Source organism: Monodon monoceros, unplaced genomic scaffold, assembly GCF_005190385.1.
Source record: "Monodon monoceros isolate NGI ecotype Baffin Bay Population unplaced genomic scaffold, NGI_Narwhal_1 Super_Scaffold_3, whole genome shotgun sequence".
Taxonomy (NCBI): domain Eukaryota; kingdom Metazoa; phylum Chordata; class Mammalia; order Artiodactyla; family Monodontidae; genus Monodon; species Monodon monoceros.
Window position 1 is genome coordinate 36,924,515 of NW_021703780.1, and position 18,319 is coordinate 36,942,833.

At 52.0% G+C, this 18,319-nt stretch overlaps 2 protein-coding genes across 6 annotated transcripts in view; one reads left to right on the plus strand and one right to left on the minus strand.

Annotated features, from left to right (window-relative positions):
* Positions 1–431: 431 nt before the first annotated feature.
* Positions 432–17,476, plus strand: CCDC167 (coiled-coil domain containing 167). 2 transcript variants are annotated; one of them, XR_003796577.1, is made up of 5 exons: positions 434–491; positions 13,452–13,546; positions 13,746–13,798; positions 15,265–15,454; positions 15,854–17,476. XR_003796577.1 is itself a non-coding variant. In XM_029241953.1 (4 exons), exons 1-4 carry the CDS (start codon positions 450–452, stop codon positions 15,366–15,368), a joined length of 294 nt encoding a protein of 97 aa, XP_029097786.1. In that variant the 5' UTR covers positions 432–449; the 3' UTR covers positions 15,369–15,835. The 2 variants fall into 2 exon arrangements, 1 of the variants encoding a protein (XP_029097786.1); XM_029241953.1 differs by lacking the exon at positions 15,854–17,476 and having other exon boundaries at positions 432–491; positions 15,265–15,835.
* The window catches only part of CMTR1 (cap methyltransferase 1), a 58,528-nt gene continuing 57,057 nt past the window's right edge, over positions 16,849–18,319 (minus strand). For 3 of the 4 annotated variants that reach the window (XM_029241947.1, XM_029241948.1, XM_029241946.1), the window contains exon 24: positions 16,849–18,209. In XM_029241947.1, the coding sequence (XP_029097780.1) occupies positions 18,077–18,209 (133 nt within the window). In that variant the 3' untranslated portion in view covers positions 16,849–18,076. The remainder of the gene's footprint in view (positions 18,210–18,319) is intronic. The other variant, XM_029241949.1, reaches the window with a different exon arrangement.

Genomic DNA, 18,319 nt, shown 5'->3' on the forward strand with positions numbered 1-18,319 from the left:
GAGGATCAGTGCTTCAGGATGGGCCTTGAAGGTCAGAAAGAACTAGACAGAATTGAAGGGATGGGAGCTGGCCTCAAACTGGGCAGGGTGGTCACAAAAAGGAAGAAGGGTACAGAAGACGACGGGGTGAAGAAACAGCCTCTCTGGGCTGTAAAGTGCCTTTGATTCGTAAGGAAAGGGCCAGCTCCACCCCTGGGTGGGCCATCGTTCCTCCCGGGCCAATCTAGTTATCCTCTTCCCACCACCCGCTAGGCTGAAGCCTCAGAGCGGTTGCCCCTCATAAACATGGCCGCGTCAAGCTGGCCACGCCCCCCAATTAGATGGACACCGCCAGTAGTCCCACCTCCCGCCTTCTCGGCGGCCAATGAGGGAGAATCACAGGGGTTTGCGCATGCGTGGCGCCGCCGGTGGGCGAGTCCAATAACGACTCGGGGAACCCGGCAAGTAACATGACTAAAAAGAAGCGGGAGAATCTGGGCGTCGCACAAGAGGTGAGGGGGAGAAATGGGGGTTGGGCCACGTCGTGAACTGCCTTTTCCCCGCGGCGGGGTAGTGGGTCGGCCCGGTTGCAGGTTGGAGGAGGGAGTGAGGGGAGGAAGCGAGGGCGACGTGGGTTTGGGACACGGCCCGCTGGGGTAACCGAAGGTTGGAGAGCCCGAGGGGCCACGAGAGCTGGGAACAGAAGGCCAGGGGACCTCCAGAGAGGAAGAGACAGGCAGGTAAGGGGAGCACCAAAGAGGGCGTGACGCCGAAATCTCGAGGCCCTGAGGGGAGACGTTTAAGTGAAGGGGACCCAAAAGGGTTGGGTACTCGCAGGTGAGGGGATCCCAAAGGGTTAGAGACCTGTAGATGAGGGCACCCCCAGAAGTGAGGGACCCCCATACTGTTTAATGTATTACTGGTGGCTTAACTGTCCCTTGAGATGGGGAATTTTTCCTCCGGGGTACTAAAGCATGAAGCTTGAAAATTACTTTGGGAACCTGTGGGAATTTGTAGAGAATTCTGGAATGGTGATGTTCGCAAAGAGCTTACAAATAATTGACTGCGTACGGAAGGAAAGAAAATTGATGCATATTGGGCAGCTGCTATTTGTTACTTTATTTGCGCTCGCTACAAGCCTGTGAGATTTTTACAGATGGGAAACCTGAGGTTTCAAGTAGAGCCCAACCGTTGAAACGGTTGAGGCACCGAGAATCAAGCACAGGTGATTTGCCTTCTGGTGCATCTTGTTTCTCCTGTGTTACTGTTCACTTAGATCACCCTCCCTGGGGTTGCAAGAAAGATACTGGGTAATTGTCTTATTGAGCTTACTACCAGTTGAGTGGTTCTCAATTTTAAGAACGCATTAAGAATCATCTGTTTTAAAAATGGAGAGTTGAGTCTCCCCCACCCCGAGTAATTCAGTAGGACTTGGTGTGTATTTTTAACAAAGAATCTGTATTTTTAACAAGCTACACCAGTGTTTATGCAGGAGGTTTTAGTACCACCCCTTGAGAAATATTGGCCAACTTGGTAGGGAAAAAAACGATGGAAATGTGAATCTCCTTGTAAGAGAGACTATAGATGCTAAAATGAGATGGCACTCTGAAATGGGACTAGTCTAGACTTTATAGCCTGTATTAGAACATGATAAGCTGCTATAACAGAGAAACCCCAAAATTCAGTGGCTTCAAGAACAAGAAAGTTGTTTTTTTTTTTCTGACAGGCTAGAGCAGGGATCGGCAGATGTTGTCTATAAAGGATCAGATAGTAAATATTTTAGGCCTTGTGGGCCACATGGTCTCTGTTGCAACTACAGTTGATCCTCATTGTTCACAGATTCCGTATTTGTGCATTTGTCTACTTGCTAAAATGTACTTGTAACCCCCAAATCAGTCCTTGAAACGCTTTTGTAGTAATTAACAGGCTGACTCAGCGTCAAGATTTGATTCACCTGAGGCCCATGTGTCTCGGTAAGGTGGAACAAGGCAATGCTGTGTCTTATTTTTCAGCTCTTCTGTGTGCTGTAAACAAGTGTCCTTTTTCTGGTCTATTTACTGCCAAGTTTCTTGCATTTTTGTGCTTTTCTTGGTGATTTTGCTGTTTAAAATGGCCCTTGAGTGTAGTGCTGAAGTGCTTGTTTAGTCTTCCAAAGTGCAAGAAGACTGTGACATGCCTTATGGAGAAAATATGTGTGTTAGATAAGCTTTCTCAGGCGTGAGTTATAGTCCTGTGGGATGTGAGTTCAGTGTTAATTAATCAACAATATGTATTAAATAAGGTCTCCTTAAACAGAAACACATACAAAACAAGGTTTTGTATTGATCAGCTGATAAAAATGTTGTGACCCTAGGCTCACCAGAACCTAACCTGGTTCAGTATTTGCTAATTCATTGTTGGCAACCTTATAGAACATAACTACCACAAATAATGAGAGTCAGCTGTACCCAGATAGGATGTCTTAGCACAAAAGCAGCCATAGGCAGTACATAAATTAATGAGAGTGTTCCAATAAAACTTTATTTACAAAAACAAGTCATGGAATGTATTTGGCCCACAGACCATTGTTTGTCAACCCCTGGTCTAGAGTACCAGGACAGTGTTGGTTCTGCCATATTCCTTCCATCCTGTGGCTCTGCTGGGGGCCGGGGCCTGTTGTCACCTCATGAATGAAACTAGGTTGCACTCCATTGAGGTATCCACTGGTGGGAAAGAGAGAGTGGAGAAAGCACACCCACTGTCTTAAGAATTCTGGGCCCAGAGTGCCCACTTTCCATTGGCAAAGATGCAGCTAAGATGCAAAACCTGCAAGGGGTAACTGGGAAATGCATTCATCAGCTAGGAGGCCACGTGCCCAACTACAGCTCCATTGCTGTGGAAGAAGAGTGTATTTTAGTGGACAGCCCAATTCTCCTCAGCAGACTCCATCTTACCTCACAGTGTAGTTTTGAGGATTAAATAAGACAATATTTGTAAAGTGCCTAGCATGTGCGGCACAGGGTGGATAATCAACAAACAGTGCTTTCTTATCAGTAGCCTTCGTAGTTCTTTCAACGTCCTTCCATCGTGGCTGTGTCAGCCCCCTTGTTTGGACTTTAGTTTCCTCATCTGTAACATGAAGGACTTGAATTTCAGCAGGGGTTACAGACACAGACTCGCTGACTGTGTCCACATATAGATCATAGATGATCATAGATGTCTTTTGTTTGGCTGACACGGGTTTTAAAAGTGTTTTGAATTTGGTGGGGTACATGCTGTCCTAGGGCCGTATACCAGTCACCTTCACCCCTTTATTTTTTTAACCTATCAATACCAATATAGATATTTACATTGGCCTTCTTGATGTCTAGGTTACCTTTTGCTTGGATATTCTAAGATTTGAGCTCTGCCACTGTGCATCTGAGAAAAAACTTGGCATCTAGCCATCTCCTCACATTGTTCCTCCTTTGCCCCCTGCGGATCTGAGTACTGAATGTGTTCTGGTGCTCAGTAGCAGTAGATATTGTCCTGTTATTAAAAGTCGTGTGCTCAAAGCCAATGAAGTGGTGATTTAATCAAAACTGTTAATCGGACGAGTGCAGTAAAACTCCAAGTGAGTGATCTCAGCACCTGCAAACAGCCTCCACTTGTAATGAAGCAATTACAGAGCACTCCCCCTGAGGGTTGGCTGGGGCCAGCTGTACGGGGCAGTCACCTCCCAGGACACCAAGGCACCTCCCAGCCTTCCCAACTTGTGGCTCCTTTCAAGGCCTTTTTATCCAACTCATTTGCCACCTTGTGAGATCTCAGATTTGGGAAAAACTGGCTATGAGTTTTATTCTGAATAACAAGAGAGAATTATAGTTCAGGTGAGAAATCACCAGCTCTGGTACTGATTTTCAAGTTGTGTGAGAGGAGGGAAAGGTTGTATTTCAGTCTAAACTGATAGGAGGATTCTGGCTGAGGGAAAGGATGCATTTCAGTCTAAACTGATAGGAGGATTCTGGCTGAGGGAAAGGATGCATTTCAGTCTAAACTGATAGGATTTTGGCTGATGTAAAACCTGTTTTTTAATTTCTGGATAGTAATGAGCTGTTATTTGGTCATTGTACTTTTTTTCCTCCACAGCTGGACCATTCTTAGTGTCTTAAATGTTTCAACAGCCAGTTGGTCTTTAGTTAACAGATGTGCAGTGCCTTAGTTGACATCTTTAAGGGGATAACTTGGTTGGATCTGGTCCCTGGTACAAAAATCTGTCAGTTTGGAAAGGTTTTAGCTACAGGTTACAGAAAACTGACCTCAGTGACCTAATCAAACAAGAATATACTTTTTTTTCCCATCACAAGAAATTTGGAGGGAGGTGGCTACTGGCATTGGTTCAAAGGTTCAGCTATGTCAGGGCTGGTGTTTCTGCATTCTCTTAGCTGTTTCCTCTTAGTCACAAGATAGCTGCCACAGCTCCAGTCATCATATTCAACTTTAAGTCAGGGAAAAAAGAAAAAGAAACTATAACAATCTTTCTCCCTTTTATCAGCAAAGCATAAGCTCTCTCAGTCGTCTCCCAGCCGACTTCTGGAACATCTCATTGGCCAGAACTGGTCATGACCACCTCTGGCTGCAGTGAGGCTGGGAAAGCATCTGTTGAGCTTTTCTTACTTCTATGGTGGAAGCAGGCAAAGGAGGAGGGGTAGGAAATCAATGTTGTGTTGGGCAACTAGTAGTATCTGCTAGAGGGAATAAAAGTTAATGGGAGTCATTTTTTTTTTTTTTTTTTTGCGGTACGCGGGCCTCTCACTGCTGTGGCCTCTCCCGTTGCGGAGCACAGGCTCCGGACGCGCAGGCTCAGTGGCCGTGGCTTATGGGCGCAGCCGCTCCGTGGCATGTGGGATCCTCCCGGACCGGGGCACAAACCCACATCCCCTGCATCGGCAGGCGGACCCTCAACCACTGCGGCACCAGGGAAGCCCTAATGGGAGTTACTTAAAATTCACTGGAATTCTTATCAGGAAAAGGGGCCAGGATCAGTGACCATGAAGGGTAGGTGGTAGGTTGAGTGGAAAAAAATGGCCAAAGCAGGATGAGCACCAGGAAGAGAGGAGTGTGGACACTTGTGATTGTGTAATGTCAGCCACCACTGTGAGCTCCCTGGGGGCAGGGAGGAGCACTAAGTGGGGACGAAGACAGTCTCAGTCCTGGAACAGGCTGTTACAAGGCTGACAGGAACCTACTGATATTCTGAGACAAGGGATAGAAGCAGCCTAGTGGACTCTCCATAAATATTTACTGAATTGGTTTTGAGAGGCTAGAGGAGGCACTTGAACCCTCACCCCTGACTTCTGGGCCCGATTGAGTGGTTCATTGGTGAGAGATCAGGAGCCCGCAGTGGAGCAGGCAGCTGGACACTGTCTTGCTGGCGGCTGCCCAGTCAGGGCTGGGAGAAAGGCTTGAGGCCTGCAGACACAGTTCAAGGGCGGCTGACCATTAAATGAGCCTCACCTGCTGCCAGGCACAAGCGACAGGTCGCCATTGGGCAGGTGATTTCTCTCAGCAGCCTGCATCTGGCTCCACTCCATCTGATGGGGGTCAGGAGACTAAAACCTCATTACCTAACACGGCTGGATGTCAGCATGTGTGGAGTGGCTGTTTGCCAGCATCTTAATTAATGAATTCATAAGGCACGGGGTGGATGCCAATTCTTGAAAAGTGCTTTGAGCCTTTCAGCGATGAAGAAGCTTTTGCTACTTTATCAAAAAATATATATTGGGGGAAAGAAGAGAAAAGAAACCCCAGACAACGTTCTGGCCCAGGGACAGCTGAAGTCTTCAGGTGAGGACTGACGTGCCTCTGCTTGCAGAGCCTCTCAGAGACCAGAAGCCCTCGGAGCTTGCGCGGGCTTCAAGAGGACCTCCACGTTCCTGACCTGGGGCGGGAGGTGACTCTCCAGAGAAATGACAAGTCCCTTGGCTCTCTGCTTTTCCTGGAAGTTGTTCATTGATTAAAAACTGGGAAGGTTTATTGTCTTCATCTGCCCAGCCTGGGAGAGAAACTTCTGATGATTTGGGAGCCATGGCGGAGGTTTTTGTTTTCTGCCCTCACAGAGCCTCCTCCACAGAAGCACGTCCCTTAAGCCGTATCAGGGTAATCGGTCCTTTGGGGTTTGAGGATAGTCACCTGGAAAAGCAAGGCCCGTGACCCCCATGTTACTTGGCTGTGTGGCCTCAAGGCCCCAGATGGGAAGCCCCTGCTCTCCTGCCAGAGACCATCTGGACAGGCGGTCCGGCTTCTCTACCCATTATAATAAACATTCTGGGGCTTCCCTGACATGTGAAAATGAGTGGATTTCCAGAAATCCGGTTCCCAGACTGCTGGGGCTGGAGCTGAAACAGCTGACACCACTCTCTGGGCTGTGAGTTATTAGCAAGTGAGAAGAAAGACTTTGGGGAAAGGAGGGTTTATCAGGCCCAACTAGCCCACCTTTTTCCTTCTCAAACCCGGGTCTGTTTTGCGTGTGTTTTGGAGGGTGCTTTGGCAGCGTAGGCGGTTTGGGGGAGGGTGCCTGGGATGTCTGTGATGCCCAGAGTTAGAGCGTAATTGCCTTCAATGTGAGGACAGACGCTGGGCTTGGAGACGCTCACTGTCTCCAAGCAAACAGATTTCAATCAGGTTCTCCTCTCACAGTGAGTATCTGTTATGTGGACAGAAAGCAAGCAAAGCCCTTATACAAGATTATTCAGAGTAGAGAATCTGTTAAAGCCAGATCAACAAGCTTAAATGGGTTTTGACTGGGATGTGGAATGATTTTGTTCCACAGAACCCTTCTTTGTCATGAATGTTTTCATGAGGGATTTTGGAGAAAGAGCTTGAAGAGGTAGAAGGAGCATAAGCTCTGAAGCAGAAAAACCCAGATTCAGACCCCAATTCTGCCACTTCCCAGTGACACGACCCAGGGCAGTTTGCTTAAATTCTCCATGTGCGAGTTTGTTCCTCTGTAAAAGGGAGGGAGACTGTAAAAAGTCCCTTCCTTGCAGAGTTGTTGCAGACATTGGGGAGCATGTGGGAAGCTGCCCACAAACTGCATGGCCCAGGGTGTAAGGAGCGGAGTTTATGCCCAGGAGCTAAGAGTGGCTCTGGGCTGGTGCCTCTGAGCTTCCCCCATGTGTGGTGGTAGCTCACAGCACCGACTCCCACCGCCCGCTACCCCGGGTACTGGCTGCGTGACCCTGGACGAGTTACTTCATCCCCGCAGCCCAAGTTTCCTCATCCACGAGGTGTGGATACTGATGCTACTCCTCTCCCGCCAGGGTTATTGTGAGTGTCCTGTGAGGGAGTCATGTGAGGTGCTTAGAGCAGTGCCTGGCACATATGCCTGCTACCGTAGTGTTGGCTGCTACTGGTATTATTGTGGACTTTGGGCTTCCAGAGACTGTTCTGACTTGTGCTGTGCCATCCAGACATGTGAAAGTCCATGATTTGAGTTGGGCTCAGGTACCTTGACACTGTGCTCTTTATTAGGTCTTGGTGCCCAGCAAGGACCCGGCCAGGCAGGTGCAGGATATGCCCCATGACCGCTGCTTGACTCCTGAGGTTAACTCATTGCCAGCCCCTTTTTGTCACTCACAGCCCAGAATCTCCCAAGAGCAAGGCCAGCAAGACCGGAAACAACTTCCTAAACCAGAAAGCACAGTGGCTTGCCTGGCAGTGCCAAGCCCCAAGGGTGCCTCTGCCCTTTCCCAGAAGAAAGTTGGGCCCTAGACAGTGGCTCCTTAGGGAGTGGGCAGGGAGCCACCTCCCAGGCTGTCAAGATGCTTGTGGGAGCACCATTCAGCCACCTTCAATAGTGCTTGTTGGCAGAATAAAAGCTGCTGGGAGGCCTTGGCAGCAGCCAGACCTGGAGCTGGCCCCCCGCGGGCCTGGCCTGACCTGGGTACTGGGCACTTATCTGTGTGCGAGATGGCACTCACCTTCCCTGCCCCCAGAGAGGCCTCATTTTGGGCTTCCATACTGGGAGGCTCCACATTCCTGAAAAGACGCCACCCAGGGATTCCGGGAGAATTTTACAGTTTCTCTTAACACAGTGATTTTATGGCATATAGGACTCCAGGGAGACTTCCCTAAAGCTCTGAGAATAGGGTGTTGTTCCCCAAGTCAGGTAGCAGAGGTGATTTTGCTTAGCTGGCTCAGGGCTACTGAACTGCCAGCCGAGTGCTCAGAGCTGCTTCTGAGGGAGGGGTCCTGGAGGAAGGCCGCAGGAAGAGACCCTGGCAATGATGACTGCCAGCAGGAGCAGTGGCCCCACTTGGCTGGGGTTGGGGCCTCTGCTGATCTTGACTGTCAGTCTAACTTCAGAACTTCAAGTTCTTCTGCAGGAAACATCCCCACCTCTGTGGAGAATTCTTGGTCTTATACTTCTCCTCACTGAGCCTGCTCCTTTGCCCACTCTTGAAGCCACCCACCAGGCTCCGATGCCCCAGTCCATGCCTGGTTAAGAAAGGCAGCGGTTCCCATCCTGACTGTGGAGGAATCCCTCGTGGGCCTTTCCTGTTAAAGTACAAACTTCCTGGATCCTGTCTCCAGGGCCTCTCCTGGGGCCCTCAACTCCCTCCTACTTGAGGGTTGCTCCTTTCCACTCCCTGCCCCATATATCTTTTCTGCCTCCCTTTCTTCTCCTCCCTTCTTCCCTGCCGAGGCTCAGACCAGCAGTCTCCATGGGCAGGTTTTAGCTACTTCTGGTCTTGGGGTCAAGCGTAGACTTTCCCACCAGGACACCCTGCATATTCACCACCTATTTCCCAGTCCCCTGAACTGCTTGCACACAGGTTTACACAACACCTACCAGGTCCTCAGCTCTATGTGACGTGCCAGAAGGCACAGCTGGCTAACTGGTATGGAGCTCACACCACTGCCTTGCTGATTCCTCGGGTCCCTTTGCAGCCGTTTCACCTACTGACTGTCATCAGTAGACACACTGTTCTTTTTTCCTGTATAAAAACGGACACTTGGTCTTCTGAGTATAAACGTAAAATGCATGGACACTCCTTGTGTCCATGTTATTGTACATCAGGGGCATCCACTCTCTGCCCCGACTCTGTGCCTGAATGAGTGCCAGTCTCAGTCCCTACCTTGGCTATTACTTTACCTGTGATGGTCACAGCCAGCAGTGCTGCCCCCTGCAGCTCCAGGGAAGTCCCAGAACTGAACCAGTTGGGTCAGCCGTGCCCTTCCTGCCAACTGACCTACTATCCAGCCTGTTGGGCAGGAGTCCTGGGAGCCTCCCTGGCCTCCAGAGTGTAACCTCCTCTTCCCATTGGAGTTGGTCAGATCTCTTTGATGGGGCCTCTTTCTGCTTTAGTCCTGGGGCTTTGCATTCCTGCTCCCAGCTTAGCTGGGCACCAGGCGCTGTAGAGCCATGGCGTCAGTGAACCTGCACTCCAGCTGCTAGGCTCCACCTGCTTTTCCACGTCTCCTCAGATGCCCACCAGGGCCCAGACCACACCTGAGTCTGTTCTGCCCTTAGACACTGCCCTAGACCTCTCATCCTCAGCTTCCAGCAGGCCGAGCCTCTACAGCTTGGCACCAGCTCCAGACCCCACCCCAGCGCTTCAACCCCCGGCAGGATCATGAGGTTCCCAGCATGCCGTGTCCCGAGCCAGCTGGAGAGGCTGGCCTGTAGAGGCATTGCTATTGTGATGGTCTACCCTGCAGGCCCCACTCCTGCTGAACCCCTCCATAGAATCAGTATGGCCATATCTGAGCCAGAGGGGCTCCCCTCCCTGCTGCTGCCAGCCAGTGACCAATGGAGAGTACTCTCCATCACGCACCCCTGCTTCTGTCTCCTCTTACTCTTGCCACATATTAACTCAATTTTCTTTTTATTCCCTACAGATCTAATGAAAACCATTCTCTGATAATAATGCTAGCAAACACTTGTTATACCATCACCGTGTGTTGGGTACTAAGTATCTTACACGTATTGCCTCATATCATCTTCACAGTTCTTTGAAATAGGAAACATTATTATCTTTGTTCTACACGTGAGTGAACTGAGGCACCGAATTAAGGAAGTCACCTAGACACACGGCAGGTGAACGGCCAGCTGAGGCATCTGACTACAGCCCACGCTCCTTATTACCGCACTTTTTAGGAACTACAATTTCAGGCCTCTGAGCACTTGGGCTCCCAACTGCTTGCCCAGTTCTGACCCTTATGCTTCCAGAATCTTCTTGACATTTGTCTCCTTATTCTGGTCCTAACCCGTGTTTCTCTCCTGGTCCTGGCTATCTTGTCCTCTGTTGCCTTCAGCCTGGTGGCAGAGAGGAAGCTAATCAAGGACTATAGATTTGTTTTGGGGAATCTGTGAAGTGCATTATTTATGTGCATGTCATTGAGAGTTGACTGAAAAGCCAACTAGGGGCTTCTTTTAAGGCCCACTTCCTAGGTCTTCTCCCCTATTTCTGGGTCCATCTTGCTGGGCTAGCTTTGCTCTGTAGCCACCACTCCCGACCCCAGCCACAACTAAAAGATGCATCCTGACCCTCCCTCCCTGCCTTATCTGCGGCCAGTAGGTCACTAGAATGTTGCCACCCGTTATTGTAGCTGCTTGAGAACTGGCTTCTGCATCAACAAATGCTGCAGGGTGTTTAACTGTCAGTGGGGTCACCTTCTGAGGATGGGTCTGTGGCCTACTGAAGAGCCTCCTGACAGTCCCAGACTCCCCCTCACTCAGCCCATATCAAGCAGCTGGGTTATAAAGGAGGAGAACTTGATATTTAGAAGGGAATCAGAGCTGCAGCAGGATATAAATATTCATAGAGGGAGGTTAGAACTTGAGTCCCTAAAACCTTGATTTGTGTTAGTCTGTCTAAGCTCATTAAAAAGTGGTAAGTGAAAGTGGGGTATTCATGGAACTGCAGATAGATTGAGCTCGTTCAGATAAAGGCCTCTAGCTGCCAGCTCCACAGGCCCTGCCCAGAGCATGACAGCAGACCAGCTTGGCCACTTGTGGTTTGCCAACCTCAATTTAAAGGTTTTGCTGAGCATGAGTTCTTGGCCTCGCTCTGGCCCAGTTATCCCGTTTGGGCCCTTGGTAGCCTTGTAGAGGTGTTTAGGGATGGAAGTCCCCCAACTTCCTCCCCAGAATGACATGCAAACCAGGGGCTGGCCAAAGGTGGGGCAGGGAGAAATCTAACCTAGGACTAATACTTGCACTGGGTAATCCACAAAGTACATAATCTATGTGCACATACAGCTGCTTCTCCTAGCTTCTTCCAGCTTCTGTGGGCATGAGGGGAGGATTTTAGACTCCCGGTGCCACATGAAGCCCAGCCCCTGGGCCCCACCCACACCCAACCCTACTCATTCCTCCATGGCTACAAACACAAGGACTGCAGTGGGCCGGGCCTTCTAGGACAGGAGCTACAAAGTCAGGCATCCTTAGAGGCCAGGCAGTCACATACACAAGTGGCATGGGCCGATCTGGGCTAGACCTGACCACTGGGCTGCAGGTTTACATCATCTGCCCTAGCGGCTCCCAGAGTTTGGCAAGATGAGGTTTGGACACATGTAGCTGGATGACACAGTATGCGCTCAGCTTCATGAGAGAAGGCTTGGTTAATCAGCCAGGGGAAGGAGGCAGTACCTCTCCAGCCAAGGGCCATAGAGAAGGCTTCACGGAGGTAGAGCATCCAGAATCAAGCTTTGTGTGGGACCCAGCGTGGAATTTGGTGCTCTGTGGTTTCTACACCGGGAGGTAGAAACAGCAAGTCTTAGGGTACTGAGGGGCTGGCTGTGTGTGTTGGGGGTACTGCTATGAAGGGCAGGCTTCATGGTGGCCTGAAGCACCTGCTCCTCCCGGCTCCGTCTCCACTAACCTTCACATCAGGCTGTTGCTATTCCCTGAGCCTGGCTTTCCAGTGCTCATTTCCCTACAGCGCAGGTTTCAGCATGGCCTTTGGCATCCCAGGCACAGGCCCCATCTCCTGGCTGGGGCTGTTTCCCAGGACAGCCCTCCCTTTGGTGCCCGTTAGCAGAGAAGTGACACAGTTAACCAAGCAGTTAAACTCAAGGCTCTGCAGTTGCTCCCTCCCACCGGGCCCTACTTCCAGAGCTGGAGTTGGCAGCAGGCTGGGGCTGCAGGGAAGGGGGTAGATGGTGTGTCCTTTGGGCTGGGCGTTGGGATGAGGGAAAGTAGCTGACCCAGAATGGCTGGGATGGGTACTGGCCAGGGGGAGGGGCAGAAGGCCCAGAGTCTTCAAGTGTGACTCTGACACTGGCCCCAGAACACTGGCCAGGGATGGGATTCGTAGTTGCAGTCATTGATTACCGTCTGCCCAGGGGCCACTCCAGAAAGGACTGGAGCAGAGAACTGGCTGAGACCGATAAGGAAAGGAGTGTTCCACTCTGACTCCTCAGAAAAGTCATTCCATTTGGAGGACCCATTCTCCCATTTGTGAAATAGAGCTTGTATCAGTATTTGCTATTCCTCCCAGGGATGTGGTGAGAATGAGTGAAGTCATATGGAAAATCAAGCATTAGCTGGACCCAAAGCACTATTCATTCAGCTGCTATGAGGGACACAGGGCCCTCTGAACTCCCACCCACTGAAATCTAGGCTCCCACCAGCAGGGCAGAGGTTCAAGAAGAACAGGCCCAGGCCTAGAGAGGTGGCCGATTAGACAGACACCTGGAGACAGATGGACACAGATGAACTTTCAAAGCCAAATGCATGATACCAGGACCTTGGATGATCCAGTCCAGTATTTCATAAAACATTTCCCCGTAACTCAAATTATTTCCCCAAGAACACATCTCTGAAACTATAATCAAAACAAATGGGAGAACTGGTACCTTTGGCACGCAGCCTTTCAGGAGCTTAGCTATTTTGCCCCCCCCCCCAAGTTACAGCTATCTTGATGATGGTCAATGCTTTTGCGCAAGAACCGAGTCGGAAACTGACAGAAGTGTTTTTGAGCTGTACTGTCAGTAACTTTTATTGAATCTCATGGAAAAATGTATATTATTACAGCTTAGGTTACTTTAAGATGAAGTGTACCAACGAGAAAACATGCCTCTGCTTTTTGGCCCCTAGATGTCTAATCACGCGTGGAATGCTTTGGAAAGGCAGAGGCTTCCTGCATTGTCTCGTTTCATTCTAGGAGCCGCCTGTGCCTGCCACATTCAGGGCTCTGGTTGCTCCTGCTGTGGGGCCCAGCTGGGGCCTGTGCTGAGGAGACAGCTGACTGGGGGTGCTGCTCCTATCTGCCCCAGCCCATGCTTGCCCCAGTGGGTCAGGGCAGCTTGGAGACCCTGAGCAACACTCAAAGCTGTTTCTAGGTGGGCTCAGCCTGCACCACGTGGAGGTAGAGGACAGCAAAACATAGTTGCTAGTTCAAAGACTCCTAGAGGCTCCCTCCTCCTGCTCCCAGGATCCCAGCTGTCTTGAAAATTGAAAGGCTCTGCCACCCATCTCTACCTGCTGGGTGTGCTGTGTCTTTCAGATGGATGGGCTGGAGAAGAAGCTGTCACGATGCTGGAGAGACCTGGAGGCTGTGAACTCCAGGCTCTGTGGGGCAGAGCTGAGCTCAGAGGCCAGGTAATGCTCCTCCCGACATCCCCCAGTCCTTCCTATCTGTCCCGGGGCCCCAGCCCTCAACTGCCACCCCTCCCATCCCCCTGCCACCAGAGACCTGAGCCCATGTTCCTCTTGTCTCCCTTGCTCTGGTGTGCCAGCTGTCCCTCAGGTGGGAAAAAGAAAAAGGGCCTGAGCCATTTTGACCCCTTCCCCCTCACAGGAGTTCTCTGGAGAAGGAGAAAAGCAGCCTGATGAACAAAGCCTCCAACTATGGTAAGAAAGCTCCCTGCCATTACCAGCCCCACCCTCGCGTCCTAGGATCAGGAAGGGTCAGACAGCCCAGGGAGCCCACAAAGTGATGGGGGTCAAAGGCATTCTTTGGGAGAGAGCTAGCCCCCAGGGGGTTGCAGGAACCAACTGAAGGCCCAGCATCCTGGAAGAGCAAGTTTGTTCCTTTGTTCCGAGGGAGATGGAGAGTCCTGTGGGTCTGTTCTCCTGTGGGATGAAGGGGTATGGCTGTGGCCAGGTGAAGAGATCCTCACATCCACCCTGACTTGGGAGGTCTGTCCTCCCTGCCCCCTCCTCCCAGACCTTCACTCTCCCAGGAAAACCCTGCAATGGAGTGATGGGAATAGGGTCTTTGGGGTCCAGGGTGGAGGGTGAACCTCCCACTTGGGTGCTGTGAAGGGCTACTGTGAGTGGAGCAATGCTGCCACCTTCTGGGTGCTGGGTGCAGAGCCAGGTAGAGCCCAGACAGGGCACGGAGCTAGAGGGTGGCTGCTGGGCGCTGCCCCCAGCAGCCCAGGAGGAAATGGGTCTGCAGAGGCTCCTCAGGCTTGTCTGTTCTATTCAGCCTGAGGGGCCAGGCCTGGCCAAGAATCAGCCCTAGAATAGTCCATATGGCAGGGAGCCTCCTGTAGGAACCAGGCTGAATCAACACTGTTAGCACGGTGCCTGTCACACACCCCTACCCGGGTCCCATCAGGCCTGCCCAGAGCTGCTTTGCAGGTATCTCCCTGCTTCCTCACACAGGGAGGGATGGGACATCAGTTCCCTCTCGAACCTAGCAATTTTCACACAAAATTGTAGCATTTAGCACTCACCTCCCCCCTCACAGAATACCAACCACCTGTGTATCATATGAATGGATACAGTGTGGCTGTAGAATAGCAGGGCTGGTTTCCTCTAGAGGCGGCCTGCCTGCCTTGTGGGCACAAACTACCTCATCTTAGCATACCTCGTTCCTGCTGAGCTGGGCATCCAGCAGGGCAGGACTAGAAGCACTGGTCGTGTGGGCCCACCCTGTTCCTACTCCAGTGTCAGGCCCAAGGAGGTCCCAGCTGCCCTCAGTCTCTAATTGACCAGGTGAGACACCCTGGAAGGAGGAGCATCATGGGGGCACCCAGTGACGGGCCAGAGGGCTCACCTGGTGAGGCCATGCCACCACCTAGCTTGGCTTTTAGGTGTGGCCTTTTTGTGACTCCCTCACATAGTCCATCTTCAACTACATTTGGAAAGAAATGGTTGAGCAGCATTGGGGGTTGGGGCTTTTTTGGGCCAGGATCTGTAGCCAAATCTGGGCAGATCGAGGAGGACGGTCATTTTTATGGATAAGGAGGCAGCTGGGAGGGAACACCTCTGCGCTCAGCAGTGTGTGTACCCACTGGTGGGATAGGCGGAGGCAGATGAGCGTGGCAGATGGGCCCAGACCACCTGTCCATCACCCTTTTTCCTCCCAGAGAAGGAGCTGGCGTTGCTTCGGCAAGAAAACCGGAAGAACATGCTGCTGTCTGTGGCCATCTTCCTCCTTCTGACGCTTATCTACGCCTACTGGACCCTGTGAGCCTGAGATTTCTCCAGTCAGTACAGGCTTCCCCTCAGCTCCGTGGTCACGGCCAAGCAGGCCCTTCAAACCTCAAGAGGACCAAGGTACAAGGGCCAGAGTTCTCCCTGACCCAGACATCAGAGCAGGGCTTCCTGTTGGCCCAGCCCCTCTTGCCTCCCATTCCTGCTGTGGGGCTTGAGTCTCCAGAAGGACTTTGTGTTGGCTTAGCCCAAGGGAAAGGCAATAAAAACCACCCTGGCTGCTTCTGTGTGCTGAGTAAATGTCATGATCTGGTGGCAGCTGGGGCAGTGGGGTGGCATTCACGATGCAAGGGAGGAGAGGGGCCTGAAGGTAAGCCCCCAGCTTAGGTGGGGAGTAAGGCGTTAGCAAAGTGCAAACCATGGTGGGCGCTATCTCGAGGACTTGGGCACTGCTGGGGCTGAGAGGCAGACCTTGCACCACTTGTCCGCCACCCCCCCACCAAACCCTGTCTTGCCCTCCAGTCGGTGCCACTGCCTGTGATTATGGCAGAAAAAATGCAGCCTGTGCAGCAAAGGCCAACTTGGGGACTTGAGGTGGTCGTGTGGTGGTCCCACGGGAGTGCGGAGTTAATCCATCTTCAAGAGGCTGCAAGTCTGGCGAGGTGTGGCAGAGCCAGTGGGCAGCCGGAGCCACGGTAATGACCACACAGACTTAACGGTGAGTGGCCAGTAAATCAGGCGGGGTTTGCAGGAGCGGCAAACACAGACATTCCCCTCCCTCCACCGCCCCCGAGCACAGCCCTCTACTCCCAGCACAGGAGCCAGGAGGGCTGGGAGTGGGAGGCTGGAGTAAGGCTGAGTAGGGCAACCAAAAGGATGAAGGGGCTTGGCAGCCGAGATCACACCAAGTAAGTAAACGCAAGGAAAGGAGTTGCCCTGCGAGCTAAACTAAGGCTGTGAAACATTAAGGAAGGAATCTGGGGGCCCAGGTGAAGCAGCTAAGCAATGTGTAGGCAGCGGGCTCTAAGGGAGAACCTGCACCGGTGATGGGACTGGTGGAGAAACGCTAGCCTAGAGCAGAGAGGGAGAGGCGCCATCAGCACGCGCACGGCCTCCAGTGCAGACGCAGAGCAGGGGAGGTTGGCGGGGTCAGCGAAACCATCTCTCCCTTTCTCTCTTCCCCCTGTCTAGTGGCACTAATTGGTCTGATGCCTCTGTTATTTTAGTCACACACATTGATCCTGGATTGTCACATTGCCCTGTTGGGCTGTAGGTTCATTCATCCTCTAATCCCTGCTTCTCACAGGAGCCACATAATTTTGACTCTTCCTTGGGCCCCTCTTTGGCAGCAAACAGCAGCCCTGAGCTTGGACAAGGCTCTGATTAAACCCACCCTCTATTCTCCCCTCTTGAGTACAGCTTCCTCCCCTTCACCTCGAGCCCAAGCTGTTTCATTCACGCAAGTCCCAGACCACAAAGCACCGAAGGACAAGCCCCAGCACAGAGCCACACAGGCATTAAAAATATGTTTATCTTTAATGATCCAAGATTCTGCAGGACACACTGATACCCAGAATTGGGTGGAAATACAGCATCTCAGCGGTGCTGCTGACAGCCTGGGGGATGCTGGCCTGAGACCCCTGAGGTGGAGTCAATTCCAACCTCATGGGGAGCCTCAGTGCCCTCTATCTCCATGGAAACCAGTCTAGCACTGGGATGAGACCCTAGAGAGCCCACAGGAGCATCTCTGAGAGGTATTTCCCATTAAAAACAACCACAGGTTCCCTCCCCCACCCAAAGCTACTGCCCAGCTTCCCCCTCCACCCCGCCAAGACAGAGGAAATGGAGTGACCACAAAAGGACAAACAAAAGCAACTGTGCCTCCTGCTGGGGATGAAAAAACGGAGGGGGGAGGGTGGCAAGGTGGCTGGAACAAGCGGGAGTGCCATGATTGCCAGAGGACTGAGTGCAACCCAACCCAACAGGACCTCTGTTACAGTGGGGCCACTACTGTTTGGCGCATAGAAAATGGCAGGTCTTCAAGGCTGCTTCCTCCCCTTCTAGAGCTGCCCGAGGTTTGGATCAAAAGGGGTGAGGCCCAGAAAGGCTCTACAACCCCAGGAAGCAGTCGCACCTACCACCAGACAGACAATGCTACCTGCATCCTGACGTGGTGTCAGAGATGTGGGGTCCACATGCCTCCCTTCCCGGCCTGCGGGATGGTCAGAGGTTTGGGCTGGGAAGAACTCCAGGGAAGACCAGGAGAGGGTAGGGGGAGGAGACAAAATCTCCAACTTGGCATCAAAACAGAGCAAGTTCAAAGAAACAAAACCTTGATTTATATAGCAGCTGCTCCTGGCCAGCTCACAACAGCAGGCCTCCTGCCTCTCAGGGTCGGCCCAATAAAAAGTTGGGCAAAGCAGGAGCATGGCCGCCCTCAGGGCACTGTGTGGAACTCAGAAAAGTGAGTCTACAGGATACAGGAAGGAATGGCAGAGCCCTGCTGCCCTCTGACAGACACATCCTCCACTGGCCCCATGTGCCCTGGGCCCTGACCTCAAACGTGCTGTAGGAGCTACATCCTTCAGGCTGAGTCCCAGCAGGGGAGACAGTTCCCAGGCAGGGCTCCGGGGAGGGAATTCCAAAAAGTGTCCCAGAAGGCCCCAACTGAGCTCTTCAGAGGAGGCCACCAACCTCACGGCCAGGCTCAGGGAACGACAGGGCATTCGGCAGGGGAGGGTATCCTCAGGCGCTGTGCGTCTGGATGAAGGAGAGGACGTCCTCCTTGGACAGCTTGTCTGGGTCCTGGGGCTTCTGGGAGTCATGCACACGGATGCCATCCCCCCACTCCCAGAAGAGCCGGCCGTAGTAGCAGATGCTGGGGAGGAGAAGGGAGGTCAGAGGGCTGTACCCACGTGGAGCAGGACCAAGAGCTCACCACCCACCCTGGCACCCGTGACTTCGGGGATGGGTGTTCTTAAGAGTGTG